Source organism: Pithys albifrons, chromosome 1, assembly GCF_047495875.1.
Source record: "Pithys albifrons albifrons isolate INPA30051 chromosome 1, PitAlb_v1, whole genome shotgun sequence".
Taxonomy (NCBI): Eukaryota; Metazoa; Chordata; class Aves; order Passeriformes; family Thamnophilidae; genus Pithys; species Pithys albifrons.
The window spans coordinates 71752810-71772232 of NC_092458.1; the positions used below are offsets into that span (position 1 = coordinate 71752810).

Below are 19423 nucleotides of genomic sequence, written 5' to 3' on the forward strand. Positions count from 1 at the left end.
ACAATTAGATAAACCATTACCCCTTTCCCTGCTGCTTATTTCTGTTTTTATCACTCTCAAGCTCTTTAAGAGAAAACTGATATAATTGCAACTGCTGTTTGTTATTATTTCAATATTATAAAACAAAGTCTTATAGAGTATCTCCCAGCAGTAGGGTAGTTTCAGGCTACTGGCAGATTACTCATAAGTGATAAGAAACGGTTTAGTAATGATCTTCTCTTCAGCTAAATATAGCATATACACTTCATATGATGTGTCTGTAAACAGGGTGTGGAATGTAGAGAAATTGTTAAATATTCCAAGTGTTCTTGCCACCTTAAAATTACAATGATTATGAACACATAGTTACTTACGCAGAAATATTTATTTCTAGTGACAAAAATAACAGAAACAGGCAAGACTACAAGCAGAATTTCATGCATATGGAACCTCAGCTGAATTGGAAGAAACATCTGTTGCTCCATAAAAAGGAGGGTAAGAAATCAAGACATGGCTGAAGAATATTTATGTCTGGTTACTCTATCTAAAGTTTATGTCTATGATACATTTATATAGAACACCTATGTATGTCAATGCAATTAAAAAATAGATCAACATAATATATTTTTCCTCAAACATGAATCACTAAGAAGCTTACTTTTCTCAAGGAAGAGCATCCTTGAGCAAATGATAGTTATAACATACTTACATATTTACTTTCCAAAGTAGCCTCATATTCACCTGATCATCTTTGTATAACATGAAGGTATCAAGGAGTGTATAGACTTATTCTCAATTGGAAGGCAGTCCAACTTTTTATTTCAAATTTTATTAATTTTGCAAACAAGCACTGAACAGTCCATAAGGAGCAGTGGCATAGATTGTTTTAGGTTGAATGGGTGCTAAATATTATAATAATTACGAGCAAGATAATAAATACCTATGAATGTTATGAATTTAGAATTAGTGACTGTAAGATGATTAATATAGAAGACCACTTCTGAACATCATATAGTCCTATACAACACACAGTATCTACCAAGGACTAACAGAAGCTGAGTATATGGAAAATATCTTCCCAAATGCAGAAGACATTTTTGTGTCCTTCCTTCTACGAGTGTTAAGCATTACCACTCCTCAGCAGTCTGAGGATACCCGTCAGGAGAGTTTTCCTGAATTGTAGAGTACACACAACTACTTCAATTAATTATTAATTTTATTATTTGATTTACTGACAGCCTATCTGAAAAAGATTTGAACATTTCCAGTGACTTGGTGCAGAGTTACAAAAGACTTTAGAGGAGGCCTTTGTATAGCAGTGCAAGTAGCCATGTTATTTCCTGCATGCTTTGTTTGTTAATTAAGAATAAAAATTCTATTATGCATTTTTTATAGCTTGGTCTAATTTTGAAATCCAAGTTCAACCTCACTTCCCTTTTATGGTGCTGTATATTACTTCTCAGTTAATGAAAGCTCTAGTGAAGCTAAACCAATGTAAAGGGGTGAAAAGTAGGTAATAGTAGGCCAAGCTATTAGTGAGTACCTAGAACAATTAAGAGCAGTAGGAAACTATCATTTAACTAGAAAAAAAGTGTATTAAATTGTAATAATGATAAACTGTCAATCATATGCAAAATTGGCTGTAATATTCAGAAGAGAATATATTTATTTTTTCTTTTAAATAGGATCATGTATTTCAATCTTACAGTGAAAGCAAAATACCTGTTGCTGCATATGTACCTAGGAAGGATATAAAAATCAAATATACTACTACTAATGCAATATAATAGTTACATTACAAAGTCAAAACCTCAGAAGTTAGTTTATCACATGGTAGAGATTTCCTCTGGAGTTTCATTACTGTGTATCATTATCTTGAGGAGCATCAAATAGATCTGAGAGCAGGAATTTTTAAGTAGTATCTTCCTTCTTTTTAATCCTAGTGACATTTACTTGAATATTTATGGAGTAGGTTGCTCTCTGATATACACAGTTTGAGGATCTACCCAGTGGATGCTTTTGAGCGAGCTATAAGCAGGGCTTTGTAATTTTAGTCCAATTGCTACCCCTCAGCTGAAATGAGAGACTCTCTCTTCTCCATGTGTGTCTGGTCTGACTCACTGACAGGCCCAGCCTGAAATTCTGAAAAGTTCTTTTTGCGGTCTCTATTTTAATGTCCTCATATACTCCTGTGAAGTTCAGCAAGCGCAAGTGCAAATGTTCTGCATCTGGTTCAGGGTAGAATTTTAATACAGACTGTGGGATGAATGGATTGAGATCATCCCTCTAGAGGAGGACTTGGGAATACTGGTAGATGAAAAATTAAACATAAGTCAGCAATGTGCACTTGCAGCCCAGGAAGCCAATTGTGTTCTGGGATGCATTAAAACAACTGTGGCCAGCAGGTGAAGGGAGGTGATTCTCTTACTTCTGCTCTGCTTTTGTGAGACCCCATCTGGAGTGCTGCATCCAGCTATGGGGTCCTCAACATAAGAGGGATATGGACTTGTTGGAGTGAGTCCAGAGGAGGGCCATGGAAATGACGAGAGGGCTGAAGCACCTCTCTATGAAGACAGGCTGAGAGATTTGGAGTTGTTCAGCCTGGAGAAAAAAAAGGCTCCAGAAAGACCTTTTTGTGACCTTGGATATATAAAGGGGGCTTCTTGGTGGATGAAATCGTTCTGCAGATTTCTCCTCAGAGCTGGGGAAGGCTCCCTTTGTGCCAAGTCTGCCTGAACCCCTGATGCGCCGCAACTGCAAAGGAAGGATGACTGTAGGCCAGGAGGTTTGGTGGCAGAAGAAGCAGAGTTCATTTGAACACCTCATTTATATAATCTCAGGCAGGGAAGGTTCTGGAAAGGTGGGCGGTACGAGACTTTCTATTGGTCAGGGAACATGCAAATAAAGGATAGAAAATGGACCAATAGGGTAAAGGGGTGAAATGTTACAAGAACCAATGATAGAACAAGGATAACAACCAATCAGAGAATGGGGATAAGAACCAATGAGGATACAGAATTTTAAGCTATGGGGAGAAATGGCGGAGAAGAAACCCTAAGGGATTATGGGAAGAAGAAACTTGGATAGGGAGTGACTAAGGGAAAATACAACAGAGAAGACATGTTTGTGACACACTTTTTACTACACCACTGATGTTAAGATATCAATATTAGGGACATTGGCATTTGTAGAGTCTGCATCCTCATAAGACCCAGTGTTTGTAGTACTCTTGCCATTTCACAAAACCTAGGTCTTCTCCCACAGGGGCTTATAAGAATGATGGAGAGAAACATTGTACCAAAGCATATAGTTACAGGACAAGGGGTGATGGGTGTGAACCAAAAGTGATTAGACCTGGACTACATAAAAGGAACAAATTCTTCACTATGATTGGTGAGGCACTGGCACAGGTTGCCCAGAGAAGCTGTGGATGCCCCATTCCTGGAAGTGCTCAAGGCCAGGTTGAATAGGGCTTTGTGCACCCTGGTCTAGTGGAAGATGTTCCTGGAACTAGATAATCTTTAAATGTCCCAGCCCAAACCACTCCATGGTTCCATGACTCCATACAAGTGGCCCAAATCAAAGTGCCATGAACAACCTGAACTACAAGAACTCCTGAAAAATTTTAAAAATAAAAAACACAGATAACTGGTAAATTTGTCAAATCTGATTTTGAAAAATGATGGAACTGAGGTTAAAGTTTGATGGAGATATTAATAATGGAAATTTCAGTTTAAATGCTTAGTTGGGGAAAATCTTAGTGACTGAAAACAGGGTCACAGAATGGCAAATCATTAGACAACCCTGTCAGTACTCATATAATCCAGCTTCAACTTCCAGGTCAGTTTAAACAGTCCTAATCCTTCTCCTGGCTCTCCAGTATTGCTGTTAGATGAACTTCATAGTGACAAGCACTTTAAAGAGCAATGGCATTATTACAATTTTTATTTTTATGTTAAACTTAAAACCAGGCAGCTTTAGTCCCATTTTATTGGTAGTACAGTACATTCAGTGTGTGCGGTTTAGATGTTAAAATTAGTTTACACAGCTATGAAAACTTCCAAATGGGAAGAAGCCAAAAAAACAAGCAGTTTTGCCTGGACATTGTGGGAACAGTATGTGGTCCCAGATCTCTACTTGTTTGCAGTGGTGTAATGCAACTTTAGTGGAAAAGTAATTCTGAAATTAAGTAATTCAGCAAAGAACAAAATTTGTATTTCATTTTTGTATTTGATGTCATAGTATCATCTTTTTGTATAGTAACTGCTTTCTATCTATTTCTATTGATTATGTTCAGCCACGATTTTTAAGAATGACATTGGGTTTCTGTTAATTTTTCCTTCTGATTAGAGAATTTTTTGCCGTCTGTTTCGTGACCATCCAGAATGTCATTTTAACTTCTGATATTTCTCACTGTTCTTGAGTATTTTCCTCCCCAGTTTCTACATTTTTCGTGAGCTGTTGCAGTATACTTGCCCATCCATTTGTCTTTGGAAAGAAAACCTCCTAAACTGCAAGGCAGTGGCAGTCTCTGCTTCCTGTGGACAGACATCCTGAAATATAGCTTGGGTAAAACAGGCAGGCAGATTGATTGCTCCTACGTTGTTTTTTCTACAAGTAATATTAGGAGCTTCCAAAAGTGATGAAAAAGCTCTAACAGCTGTCTCACTTCATGAGAAACCCACAGATTCTTGTATATATCCTACTGCACAGTCAGCTAGAAAGGCTATGGTGGCAAACTTGGCAATGGGTCTACAGCAGCATCTGTTAAGTTTGATGGTGGGAAATATTTGCTCATACTGCTGTTCTAGATTCATGCTCCAGGTGCATTCACATATAATACTAACTGTTTCAGATACTATTTCTATTGAGATACTAATCCTAATTTATCGGGACTCGAAATTAACCTGAGAAGGTCCAGGTTTACTATTAGTAGATTCTCTGCAGAAAGAAGAATCAGCTGTATTTATTCTTTGAATAAGACCTTTATCAGTGCTTGCTCTCTTCTCTCCCTATTCTTTGCTGAAGGATTTTCTGACATTCCTGTACTATTACATGCAGGGTGAAAGTCAAGATGAGTTATGTACCAAAACCCAAACTAATCCTTGAGGTCTGGTTGGGCATGTGTTAACTGGCTGTGTTTGAGAATGTTTCAGATGTGTGGGCAAGCAGACTGCACATCACAATGCTGTCAATAAAGCTTGAGGGTCTCAAGTGTTTCTTCAGCTGCTTTTATCCAGAGCCAGATGGCTTCTGCAATTCATTCTGCTCCCACTTCCTCCTAAGGGACAGCTTTCTTTAACGGAAATCAAGGGTAAGAGACAGGTAAGGCCTGTCTGAAGAGACCAGAGGGATCAGTGTTCTGAACTTCATGCCCTTCAGGTAGGGAATTAAGAGTCAGATAGCCTGTACAGTAGAAAGAGGCATCAATTCTTAATAGAAAATAACAGAGAAAGATGCAGTCAAAAGTCTGTAGCAATAGCATCTATTTGTAAATTATCCCTATTCCAGAAAGAGCTACCCACTAATGAGAAGTTATATACTCTTCAGTGTTTTTTGTGGTAATGTTTTGCTTTTCCTAATTATCTTCCTGATATGATTTTCTAGCACAGCAAATACTAATTATTAATTATAATTATGTAGCACAATTCTTACCCAACAGCAAGCTCAGCCAAGATAGCGTGAAACAAAGCTGCAAGCAATCTCTTATTCAGGAAGGTTTCTGTGTTACTGCTATAGGAAAATGTTGTCATATCTCAGCTGATGGTATACACAGTTCTTGATGGTCTTCCTTGCTTGTAATGCTGATAAACCACTATGCAATTGCATGTCAGGTTTTGACTGCACCTGTTTGCAAACTCAGGTAATTACACTCTGTTGTCTAATTGCTTATTTATGGTATTTTTTGCACATGTTTAAAGCAATAATATTTGATTGCAACCCTAATGGTAGAGTTCCCTTCTCATTATCGTACTTTAACTTTCGATTTCTCTGATTGCTGCAGGTGGAAACAATAGGTGATGCATACTGTGTTGCGGCAGGGCTCCATAAGAAAAGCCTTAGTCATGCTAAAGCCATTGCCCTGATGGCACTGAAGATGATGGAGCTTTCAGAAGAGGTTCTCACTCCAGATGGAAGCCCTATTAAGGTAATCACTTTGCTCTTTATTCTCAGCTAGTCAGTGATATATAGATCTGATTCATCAGATTGTGTTCTGTCAGTAGAAATCTGTTTATTGCTAGGGGAATTTACAATTGCATCAATATGTCACTGTCTTTTTTTGTGTACATATATTTCACTGGTGCTCATCCACAGTCATGTAAACTTTCTTTAGTAAGGACAATAGACCACACAGACTAGCTGTTGCCTTGTTGTATGCATTGAATGCCTATTTGTGGCTGAAGGGCACTCCTGGAGCCCTTCTTCCAGTTTGGTATAGTATGAGAAAAAGAAAATTCATATGATTCAGGACCATCCCATCCTCCAAGCGATGACAATGAAGAAAATTGCTTCATGAGTAATCACCTGATCTGAACTTCAGCAGTGGTGTACAGGCACTCAGAGAGTTCTGCAGCTCTAAGGGGCCACAGGCCTCTTTTCTTGAGTTGTAGACCTGCATAAAAGAAGAATGTGTAGACGTCTTTTTCTCAGTGTTAATGTGCTTTCTTCCCATGCTATTCCAGTTCCTTCCCTGCGTTTGGTACAGAGATAGCAGAAGGAGGAAAACTGGATATCCTTTTATTCCATTTTTAAGTTCCTCTGCTGTTCTGCTTCTTTTGATCCTATTGACCTTGTAGCTGCTGGCATTTCGAATTGGCAATGTTTGGGTAGGAGAAGAAGATCTAGCAAGGAAGAAAAAGCATGGAGATAGACATGTACCTTTCTTTTCCAAAGGTCAGATTACACATTGTTTCCATTATGTGTATTCACTCCTGTTTCTGTTTAAATTGCTCTTCCCATAATGCAAATCTTTTGTTTTCCAAGAGAATAGGAATATTATGTTGAACTATTATTCAACACTGTTTAAGCCTCTAACAAAAGCTACATGTGGCTAGATAAGAAGGCCAGACAGACTTCCCCATGGGATGATTTATATCATCCTTGCAATTCACTTTGTGAACTGCATGCAGTTCCTTTAGTCTTTTGAAAAATGAAGGTTGTTTTTTTTTCTTTCTCATAAAACAAAAAGACTTGTTTTAGAGTTTAAAACTTGACAGAAAAGAGATAGTTTAAAAAATACTATTCAGAGGTGTTGTTGGATGCTTCTTGAACAATGAAATCGTGTACTTTAGGAGTTCCAACTCTTTCTTAATTATTGGTTAGGTCATATTTTGAACTATATTCCTTAACTCTGTATATGGTCAATCAAAAGAGATTTAATCCAAATTACTTGTTCTGCCCAGAAATAAGAGTGTGGATACAAGGCCACCAAGCTACGAAATGCCATGAAATATGGCAACACAACATTCAAATGAAGAAGTATAGAGTTTGGGGTAAAATGTTTTTAAGTATTAATGCTGCTTATGAATTTTTTAAAATGTCAAAATAAAACATTATAATATAGAAAAATGTCTACATATTCAAAAGAATAGCTTTATGAAAAAATACGTTGGACTATGGATCTTGAAGAATATTTTTTAAAGCATCATGTGGACATTCACTGAACACAGAATAAGCATTAAAAGACAAATGCTTTCTGAAAATACCAGAAGACATAAGATTTTCAGTTTTGATATAAGACTATTTCGAATAGGCATTACTTTAATCCTATTAAAATATATTTTCTTGATAGGTTTTATTTCTCTATTTTTCAAATAACTATAGGTGAATAATATGTGCTAACTACACAGTTACATACTGGGAGAGCAGTCTTACTGGCCTCTTCACTTTCTCTTGAGTCAGTGCTGCAATAGTGGGGAAATTCTAAAGTTGTTTTATTATGAGAGTTTGGACAAAGCTCTTAAATACATGGCTTAACTTTCAAGTTGCCCTGTGTGAAGTCCGGAGTTGGACTTACCTGAAGTTTGAGGAACCCCTAAGCATCTGTAAAAATTACTGAGGACTCAGCTCAGAACCATTAATAGGAGACTTACTGCATGACACACTTTACAATTAAGCATTGTCATTAAAATAGTGAAATATTCATTTAGATTAAAAACAAAGTACATAAAGTAGTCTATAAGATATTTATAAATGGCCTGACTTTTAAACAGTGAATTAAATTGTGCAGTAGTGTGCTTACTTTGAGCAGGCCCTGTTGATACAGATGACAAAATAAATGCAGGGTTTTGACTATATTTTGACCTTAATTCCTGTGTGATTCATGTTAACAAGTACTAGTCACATTTTCTCAGTCCTTGACAGGTGTGTTGGATAAAGAATCCTCATGCAGATTTTATTTTGTCATACTGAAAAACCTACATCAGTATTTGGATATTTGAAAATAACTTGAAATCAAAGGGCAGTTTTCCTTATGCCCAGTGCTTAATAACTTTGACAGCTTTCGTGAGTTAATATGACTAAATTCTGACTTTATTCTTTAGTGTAGTCTAGAAGCCATTTGAAAGAGTAAGACAAGTGCTTCACTGAGACATTTTTTCAAAACATAATTCCTACAAATAAGGGACCTCCTGATCTCAGGAATAAACAACACTTCTGTTCCTTTACTGATGGTTACTCAATTAGATATGTTTAACTTTATGATTATGGTTTATGAATATATGCATTTTCTAAATTACTTTGAAGAATATATTTTATTGTCATTTGGGACTAATTTCACCAGAATGAAAGTATTTATTTTTTGTAGTGCTTGAAATATTTTTCCATGTGATTGCAGTGGATATCTTATTCAGTGACACTTAAAATCTCAGAAAGTTAGGATGAAAAAGTGAATTAATGAGTTAAAAACTGCCATATCACATAAACAAGATTTTCACCTATAAAATGCATTATCAGATAATCAAATATAGCTTGTTACCTGTGCACACAATTACCAATAAAGTATTTATTGTAGTGATCACAAAAACAACTTTTTTGTAAAACCATGTACAATTTATGAAAAATCTGCCCTTTAGAGGAATGCTTTTGTAGCCAGCAAACAGAGATGGACCTCAGGATGGTGACCAGGTGTATGAAGCAGGCCTGGTTTTTATCCAGATGATGCTCCCACCTCTGAGTCAGAGCTCATAGCACGCTGATGAGAGCACTGTGGTGTGCAGCTGACATGTACTCAGGCATTCAGTGCTCCTAGCAGAGCCAAAAGCAGCAGAAATGCATGAGCAGAATGAAGATCCCGAGCCTGCAGCCCTTATACTTGCATGAACAGCCTGTGATTTGAAGGGAAGTGAAAAACTGCTGTTTTGCAGAAAGAGAGCTGTATTACAGCAGCACTCACAAATCCTAACATCAGTGTTGTAAGAAGGAAATATTGGCAACAGAAAATTGGCTGACTATTCCCCTGTGGGTGATGAAGAAAGCTTCAGGTCCCTGTATAGTTTTTTTAAAACTGAGTTCTACTTGAGGCAAAATCCCATTACTTTGGAATGAGCCTTAGTACAAAAGAAGAATTTTTGCAACAGACACAGCGTGTAGAATTATATATACATTTTCATCCTTTCAGCAAAACATTTTACTCTGGAAGCACCTCTTTGCTTTAGGTTCTGTACAACTAATTATACATAGTGCTGTATGACTGTACTCTGAAAATACTGCTTTAAAATTACCTCCTACATTTCAGTGAGTGTTACTTGAATTTAGAATAAGCTTCATATTTTACTACTTTTTTTATTAGATAAAGTGGAATTACATGCATTTTAATAGCTAGAGATAATGATGTAAGAAGAATTCTCTATGGCATTGACCTTCAGTGAAAAGTTGCAATGTAGATCTAATTTGATGTGTTAAAACCCATAGAATATTATTGCTGGGATCACTTTTTATCATGCTTCAAATCTTGCCTGATTATTTAATTGTTAAAAGGGCTGCTCTAGCAGAACATACCTAGTTTGGCTAATGAGATTTCCCAAGAGAAATTATCTGCATATTTTTATGGTGTATGAAGGTGATCCTAACAGGGCTGTGATGAGATACAGAACTGGGAATGCACAGAGAAAAAAATAATGATTTACATGAAGCTGCTGAAATTAGCTACAATTATCTAGATTTGTTGTGTACAGGTGTTCTTGTCTAAAACATAAATATGGGGTCCTACCATAGTAATTCAAAACATGTTTTAAAATGTTTTGCTACAGCAGAAGAGTGCCATGTATCATTCAGATGATTTATGTTAAAGTAACATGAGATTAGGCCTGTAAATACTGTAATCACAAACTGAAGCTAATACATACCCTCATCTTTCTTTTTGTTCACTTACTAATGACTAGTTCATGAAATAATCTAAATAGAGTAGTGCAGAAAATTTCTAGCTGGTACTGCCTTCAATTCAATTAATTTATTCCCGGGTAAGGTAGATGAAACCTTGTATTTGCACAGCACAATCTTCTTCTTGGCTCAGTTGTTCCCTTATTATCAAAAGACAGTTCTTGATGCACTTGAAGCTTCTGTCTTTCAGATGTGCATTGCCAAAGCTATTTCATTCTGTGGTTTGCCACCTGCACTTAAATGGTACAGCTTGATACCGGCACTATGAACTCTAGAGTCAGCTAGAGAAATGGGAGGAGGACCATTTCATATGAAGGGTGGGATTAATATCATCTAATTTCAAGCACTGACAATGTGAACAAGTACAGCTAAACTTTGTTATTGTGGTTCCCTCTTTAAATGAAGAGAGTAAAGCTATTCTAGTCCTTATTTACTTGACAAGCTTTCAGTGTCTACTTTATAATGAAATGTATGAATTAGCATTTATCAGGTAAGCCCTGCCTTGGTGGTGAATAGGTTAATGACCTTGTATGACAGATGATTCCACTGGAAGGAGCTGGACTGAAGCACAGGTTTACAATTTTGTTCAGTCACAGCCTTTTCATTTGAATTTTAGATGTGATCCAGACTTCAACTCTCCATATATAGATGACAAATAATGCTTTAATGAAAGAGCAGTTAGTGTAGCAAGTCTAAGCTGTGTGACTTTACAGCCATTACAGCTGCATTAGTTTTGGTTTATGTTGTCTATTTAAATATCTGTGATCACAATGACTGGAACAATGAAAGCCTGACTTTGATAAAATCTCTAATCTCTGCTTGCCAGGTGGTAAATCTTAATTAGAATGAACTCTGCCTCATGAGTAAGGGCACAGAACTGTCAAAAGGGCTGTGTGGATTGTAATGACTCATGGCCACAGTGAGAGTGACATTCTTTTCTAAATAACATAAAAATAGGCAATGAATTTTAGAAGCTTCTGCTGGCTCATTAAATATTCCCCTTTGCATTTCAGTGATATGTCACTTGGGTCCAGAACACAAGTAGAAGGTGCCAACATTTGCTTGCATATATGGGATATCTATTTTCTAAGTGAAGTGGCCATTCCAAAAAACAATGAGGGAGAGTAGAGAGTGTTGTTTGTGTAATCCTTTTCACTGTTTGTTGCATTGCTTTTTATTCCAAGTGTGGTGTGCTAGCTTTGTAACAATTTAATGATCCTCACCAAGTGTGCATGTTTACGTAAGTAGGAAAAGGTTGTCTGGTTTGTTTTAAGTTGTGAAAGGCTGACTGCTGATGCAGGCGTTCTCATCAACCCTGTGTGAAAAGCTGCCTCTTGACTGCAATGCTCCTTGCTCCATCTGTGGTCTCCTAGCAACTTTGCCATGTACCTAATGTCTACATCAGGCTCTAGAAGGTATATGATATCCTATTTCAGGCTGCACGACTTCAAATTAGAAATATCCTTGTGTTAAAAAAAAATCAGAAACAGTTCCACAAAAGAAACATTTATGTTAAGAGACTTTGGAGAGTTCTTAGTTTCACAAGCTCACCAGCATTTGGACAGCACAACAACTTTGAGAAGCATTCAGAGCCACATGTCTCAGGAAGCTTGGTACTTTTTCTTGAGAACATGCTTGGGAAATGGTGGCTCAAAGTTAGCCCTTGTGACAGTTCTGTGGACTTAAGGAAAGTTCATGATTGTACTTCCTCAGTTTGGCTCAGTGCCTTTGAAAATGCAAAATGAGAGGAGTTGATTGAAATACATCTGCCCAGGCATGTGGGAAATTGCATTTCTTTTCAGACTACTCTTAGGGAAAATTTGCTTTCCTCAGCCCTCCAGGTATTTTCACTCAAGAGCTTCCTTTTGTCTGATTTTATTAATTACCAATTAATTTAAAAAAACAAAATCACACCCATTGTCTGCAACTTCTTTTCTTTTGAAGGGACTTCATCATATCCAGTTATGTGTTCCAACCACTGTAGGACAGTGTTACTGCATATGTCTTGCAGTTATAAGGTTAAGTGGGTTTTTTTATGACTAGTGGGTACACAGTAGCAGCTTTGTGGAAAAATCTGGTCTGTAAAATTAGACTGATATTTATTCTGCTGAAGAAGGAAGTTTCCCAAAAGGTTGGTTGTTCTTTCATACGGCATGCCTTTCAGGTCCTTAGGTAAAGTCTCAGTAGATGATAAAGGTAGATTTTCAAAGCTACTAAAGATTCATCTTGTTCAACATAAGGGTCAGCCTGCCCAGGCATTATATCAGGATTGTCAACCCAGTGTAAGCCCAACTTGAGTAAATTAGAAGGCTATGAAGATACTCTTTTTCTGTCTTCTAGGAGAAAGAAACCTAAAGACAAGCAAATAGCTAATTAATAATGTGAGGATCACTGAGAAGAGGTTTTTTCTTTAGACTTGGCCATTTATGTTCTTTGACATTTACTCCCTTGGAAGTAGGAAGCACAAACATCATTCTGTCTATCCTTGTCTCTGTGGCAAAGATAAAGCTTACTTGTAGAAACTACTCAGGGCACCTTTTGAACTTTTCCATTGTTTATTAGTTCACAGTGTTCACAACTTTTTGTGACTCACAGTATTTAGATTTAGCTGAGTGTAGAAACACCTCTGTAATTCAGTCCTACTTCCTGTTCCTTAAAGGAGACAAAACCTTCCTATGATGCCTTCACACACATAATTTTGTTCTGGTGCCTCACAGTGAACAGGTATTTTAATTTCCTTTGCCAGGTACTATAAGTATGTGCACAGGGGAAACCAGCAAGGATTTCAAGGATCCCTGCTGGGGATGTGTGGCCACAGAATGTGCAGCTGAATTGTGGGGTTAACTTTAAGGTCATGGTGTGACATCTCCCATGGTTCAGCATTCATTCCGGGCATAAACGCCTCCAACTTATACTCCAGATGTCTGGCTAGTAGTATAGCTTGTTGGGAATTTTCCATAGAAAACACTTTTGGCTGAGAACACTGAGTGCTAAAAAACAAATCATCAGGCAATTTTACTAGATTTTGTTAAATTTCTGGTCAAAACTTGCTTCAGAATGCTAAATATCAGTAGTTACTAGGACAATAACCTGTGAGGGGAAAAAAGACTTTAAACAGAGTAAAGCATTGAAGTTGTGTTCTTTATGAAGCAAAAGCAACCATGCATTCTCAGTTATCTAGGATGGAAGGTATCCTATGATACCTGTGGGCTGGGTTTGGACACTTTGTGCAGCTGCCACATTGTGGCTTTGACTGCTGCAGTCGGTAGAGGACCGTCATGCTGAAACTGAAACTTTTATTGTTATTATTCTCATTGATTCTTTATTCAGACAAAAAGTAAGCAATAATAACAGCACAAACACAACTCACCAGGTGAGTAAATAATTAATCTGTGATGTACACAGGAGTTTGAGAAGGTTAACATTGTTACATCTTTACAAAAGGAACTATCGACAAAAATCTAAAGTTAGAGTTGCAGTATATACAATGATGTTATATGCTTACATATAGTAGAGACATAAGACTATATAGTTTGAAATTATTCATGAATATTTGAAGAATTGGCCTAGGGAATCCAGGGTCGCTGAGTGCCGACATTTTATTTCTCCTAAGCCCTAAATATTTGTTATCTTCTTCCATCAGTATGTCCTCCTGTCATATAAACATTAAAAATATATGTTTCCACTATTGACTACAAGATTAATTTTTCTTATCTCCTGAGGTGGAGAGATGAAAAACTTTACACAGAACCTGAAATATAGTGCCATAATATACAAACCTCCAAGGACTCACAGAAGATAAGCAGTAACAAGTGCAGACAGAAAAATAGTGCTTTATTGGCTTTTATGCAGCACAAGGACTTGAGCATGACCAGAAAATGCTGCTAGGCTTGAATAGCTACATCACTGGGTTAATAGGCACAGGTGAACCCAGAAGGCTCTGAGGAGACGTAGAGATGAAAATGCCATGCCCTTTGCAGCTGTAGTGGTGGTTGCTACCTCAGTGCCTGTGTTTCCAGCTGCAGAGGTGCTGTCAGGCAGTTGCTGCCCTTCACTATGACCAAGGTCCCTGCACCTGCTTTTTGTTCTGACTGCTTCAAAATAAGAAAGCCTCTTCTGTTCAGTGGTAGTGGTATTTATTTACTATTGTAATCTCAATTATGGACATTTTGTTTTCTAAACTGGTCAATATTTTTGTTTCAGAATTACCCTGATACCCATTTTCTCTCTCTTCCAAGTATTCAAACAATGAGGTCCCCTAATACAAATGGTATACTTTGTCTGGAGCCACAGTGTACCATAAATTGCAAGTTTTGGCAGGGAGCAGGGAAAATCCACCTCCTCCTTTGATCTGGCCTTCCCTGTGGGCTAGGTGACAGCGCTAACATAGCTCCTTCTTTCACTTGGATGCAGGCTGGAGAAAAAGATTCAAAAAGGTCCGCATTCCATCTACTCCTTCTGTCCTCCCGCTTGTCTACTGCTGCATGAATAGTTTTGGATAAGGTGCAACTGGAAATAAAAAAGCAAAAAACGTGGAGCTGAGCTCTGTTCTGTTCATGATTTCCATTACACATTTAAAGGGCATAGTTCTGCGCTCCATGACCTGTTAGTTCTCTTGTCCCTTTAATACGAGATTAGCTCAGTTGGTTAAAACTTGGTTGTAATAATGCCAAGGTCCTGGGTTCAATCCCCTATGTGGGCCACTGACTTAAGAGTTGGACTCGATGATCCTTGTGGGTCCCTTTCAACTCAGAATAGTCTGTGATCATATAATTTTGCTAGGAGGATTATGCTCACTGGAGGAAAGAGCCTGCTTGATGCAAAGCTTTTTCATGCTGCAAGGAAGAGCACCCCAACAGTCCTTGTTTTTTCTGACCCTGGATTGCAAACAGAGCCTTGCAGAGTCCCAGAGGAGCTGCCTGGGGGTTGTCTCATGGAGATCAGTGTCTTCCTCAGCCCCACTGGGTAATGCTGTAGACAAGTTAACCTTTATACAGATCTGGCTTAATACTCTGACATCCACAATTATGAGATTTTTGGAAGCAGCTGCCAACATCTGCTCTGCAAGATTAAGAAGGAAGTATAGTTGTTAATGGCAGTTCTCTGCTTTGCTCCTCCCGTTTGCTCCAACATGCACACTTCTGAGGAGAAAAGTCAAAGTCTGCAGTTTTAAGCACCAGTTAAAAAACTCTATAACATAACTGTTGTCATTATTCTGAGCTAAACAGTGAGTCATTGCACGGTGCCAAATTTGAGTGAACAGTTCATATGGGGGGTGGATGCTCGAGGATTATACTTGGCCTTCTGTTCAAAGCTGACAAGTTCAGCAGCATTGTTCGGCTGTTTCAGAATAGTTTAGCTCCCTAAGGACAATGCATTTCCTGTCATAAATAAATCCACAAACTGAATGTTTAGTGGTATTTCAGCTTCCTTTCATCTGAGACATAGAGTATTTTGGAAAAAAATACCAGTACTTCAGAGGAACTTGCAACAGCCTTTTCTGTTCAAATATCTCCTATTAAATCTAGACTAGGGTAAAGGTAATTCTATGTAAATAATCATCTTCAGAGACTTCATATTAAATAATCTGAACTTTAAAAAAAAATCAATGTCCATATTTATATGGGATTTTGTGTTTCCTTTAATGTTTTCAAAATAGAGAAGAGAGGCCAAAACATTAGTTCTGAGTGGAGAAGAAGGGAAAACAGGGCAAAAATAATCTGAGGATGTTCAGTCCTAGCATGTGATCTATTTGACTGTGTCAGTAAAAAGAAAGGGGAAAGAGGTAAAAACAAAAGTGGATTAGGATATGCACGGATTTCTCCCACCTGGCAGAACATGGAGGGGTCCAAGTGATGATTATCCTGAAGGAAGACTGGATTTTTGTCTAGTTTGGAGCTTTGTTCCATGAAAAAGCACCAACGCTGAGGAGGAAGATGGAAAAAGATGTATTTCTGAGATCACACTTCCTTATTGCAAAATCTTCACATCATAAACCAAAAGGCCCTGGATAATTTCTTTCTGGGATATAGTTTCACTAGAGTAAGCAAGATAATTCTTGACATTTAGCTAAAAATTATAATACTTGTTTAAGCTTCACCATTATTTTAATATCTAGAATGACAAAAACTGATTAACAGAAAGTTTATCAAAACTCAGAGACTTATAGAACAGTCCTTTGAGGTTGGAAGGGATATCATAAGATTGAGAGGGGAAGCCCAGATGACATTATTGAGCATCCTGTCCAAATGCAGCTTGAACACTTGTTACAACCTGGTCCAGAAGGCCCAACCTTTATTGGGTGTTACACTTTAATTTCAGGCTTCAAGAGATTTCAGCCACATGAGCCCTTCTAAAGCCATTGGTTCTTTAGTACTTTGAATTCACATCTGGAGAAAAAGTATGAAATCTCTAAAAGATTTCTTTTAATTTGGTGACAATATAGGCGTTTTGGCAAAAAGGGTTTTACAAAAATATGGTGCCATTTCACAAAAGCATTACAACAGATTAGCAGGACTAACAAGCATTGCTAAGTGAGGAACTTTTTTTACACCCAGCAAACACAAGCTCCATGACACTTAAGTGAAGTACCCACACCTTATAGAAAGAAGTGTTTAAGTTACCCACAAGAGGAATAAAAGAATAAAGGGAAAGAGATTAAGAGAAGAATAAAGAGAGAAAGAGGGGAGAGAAAAACATAATTACCACTTAGAAGGTCACATGTTGACAGCTTTGAAGAGAGCAGGCCAGAGCCTGATGGAGACCTTATGCGTGCCTGTTTATAGACTCTCGTCACTGTGGCCACCCCCTGCAGACAAAACCTTTGGTTCACTGGGAATTAGCTGTCCCCTTAGCCAAAGTGAGGGGTGCCACTGCCAGCCAGGGGCTCCAGGGGTGTGGTGTGGGTGGGTTGCCAGGCAGACCTTATTGACTGAGGTCACACACACACAGACGTACCCCCACAAGGTGGTTCTGAGCCACTAACTGATCTGGTGTGTAACAACACCTCCAGTGCTGGGGATTCCACCACATCCTCGTAGAGATTGTTCCAGTGATTGATTGTTCTTGCTCTAAAACATTTATTTCTTCTGTCAAGATGAAACATCTCCTAGTGCAAATTGTAGCTGCCTTTTAAGTACTGCAATACTGTGATGAGTTCCCCCCCTTAGACATCTCCATGGAGAAAAGACCTAACTCCTTCAGCCTTTGCTCTGATGGCTGGTTCTCCAGCCCCATGGTCACCTTCATGTCTTGCCTTTGGACACTCTCCTGTCTGTCTGTGTGTCTTGAACAGTGGGACCAGCACAGGACACAGTGCTCTGATGCAGCCTCACAAAGGCTGAGTAGACTCTGATGGTGGCATCTCCATCTCGCTAAAGATGCTCCTGCAGATGAAACCCAGGATCTGATGTGCCCTTGTTGCTGCAGCAGTGCCCTGCTGACCCCCGTCAGCTTGTGCAGCAGGACCCCGAGATCCCCTTCAGCAAGGCTGCTTCCCAGACACACAGATCCAAACCTATACTGGGCTCTTTAGTTATTCTGTCCCAGGTAATGTTATGATATATTTATATTGTTAAAATTTGATGTTCATCTGGAGACATAACATGTTCTTTAAAACACTGTAGATTTTCACTTTTCTGTGAAAGTAGTGACACTTCTTACATTAATTTTAATGGAAAGTAATTAAATCCCTGTGTGCCTTTCTAAAAAATTATCTTTTCTGTCATCTCTTTGTAGAATTCTTGTTTTTCTTTCTGTGACAGCTTACTTTGTAGTAGGTCCATTTGTGCTGCATTTTGAAAATGGATGAAAAAGTAGTAAAAACCTTTATCAGAAGAAAAAGAATCCTAAATATAAGGAGATTTTTTAAACTACCATTCAGTTCTTTGGGAAAGGGAGTGACTGCTGTTGTTATTTCTTTACTACAGTTAGTTCTGCATAGTGACACCCTTTCTGTAGCCACAAACAACACTTTACAGAATTAAAGTTATCATTTCTTTTGGGAGCATCTATACGATTTACTGAGAAGAAGCAGACTGTTACAAAACTTTACCTTAAAGAAGTATTATCTTTTCTTTTTTAATGATCTATGACAGTGACAACAAATATATAACATGAAATGACACAAATATTTCCCTGTTATTCCAGTAAGTGTGCCTGTGATTTTTTTCAAATAAATGCTGTGATTTTCAGATGTTATTATTAGAAAGTAATCAAGTTTTGTGGCCTGAAAATCAGGCATCTGTCGGACATCTCAAGTAGGATAATGAAAACTGCTACACACTCCAAACTTTAAAGCAGGTAGTATATTAAAAAAGTTGTGTTTATAGTCCCTGGTTATAAGGCTTTGCTCTTTTATTTATTTGTGATTTCTCTTTCCATCTTGTGTGTGTCTTTTTATCTTTCTCAGTTTACAGAGCTGGTTGTATAGATCATCTTCACTACTTAGTTCTACTGCATCTTCTTTACAATATTATGAAAACATAATCATCTCACAGCACACTGGTTACTTGAACTTAGAGAAGAGCTTCATTATTCAGATGTCTTTTTGACCAAAACTCCTATTCATTTAATCAAAAATAGTCCAGGGTTTATAGATAGTTTCAAACTTTGTTAGCTAAGTATACATTTGCACATTTAAGTGGTTTGGGAGGTGAGCTCAAGTGCTTTTATTTGAGCAGGAAATCTTTTGCATTTAGTTACCTTTGTTCAGACTTTGATTTTGTGAGTGAAACTCAGGTGAAACTGTAATTTCTGACAGTTTATAGAGACTGGAAGAGATATGTATATAGAAAAACTGAACATTCTCATCTTTATATTGCAAGTCTACTTGTCTTGAAGAATTTGCTCAATGGGGTTCCACTGCACCAACTCGTGAAACCAAAAACATGAGCAATGTCTCTGAGGTATTAAAATCAACACAAGCTGTAATTGCCCAGCAGCTGTCTGGAGTTATATATTTTACTTTCATGGAATGACTTTAGAAAATGGTGGAGGGTTCTGAAGGTCTAGTCAAATCTATGACAGCTTTTGTTTATAGGGCACTTGGCTTTATGAAGCATTA

The 19423-nt window shown here is 37.7% G+C and overlaps 1 protein-coding gene across 1 annotated transcript in view; it reads left to right on the plus strand.

Annotated features, from left to right (window-relative positions):
- The window catches only part of GUCY1A2 (guanylate cyclase 1 soluble subunit alpha 2), a 161792-nt gene that overhangs the window by 92217 nt on the left and 50152 nt on the right, over positions 1-19423 (plus strand). The window contains exon 6 of the mRNA XM_071554959.1: positions 5984-6127. Coding sequence (XP_071411060.1) covers positions 5984-6127 — 144 coding nt within the window. The remainder of the gene's footprint in view (positions 1-5983; positions 6128-19423) is intronic.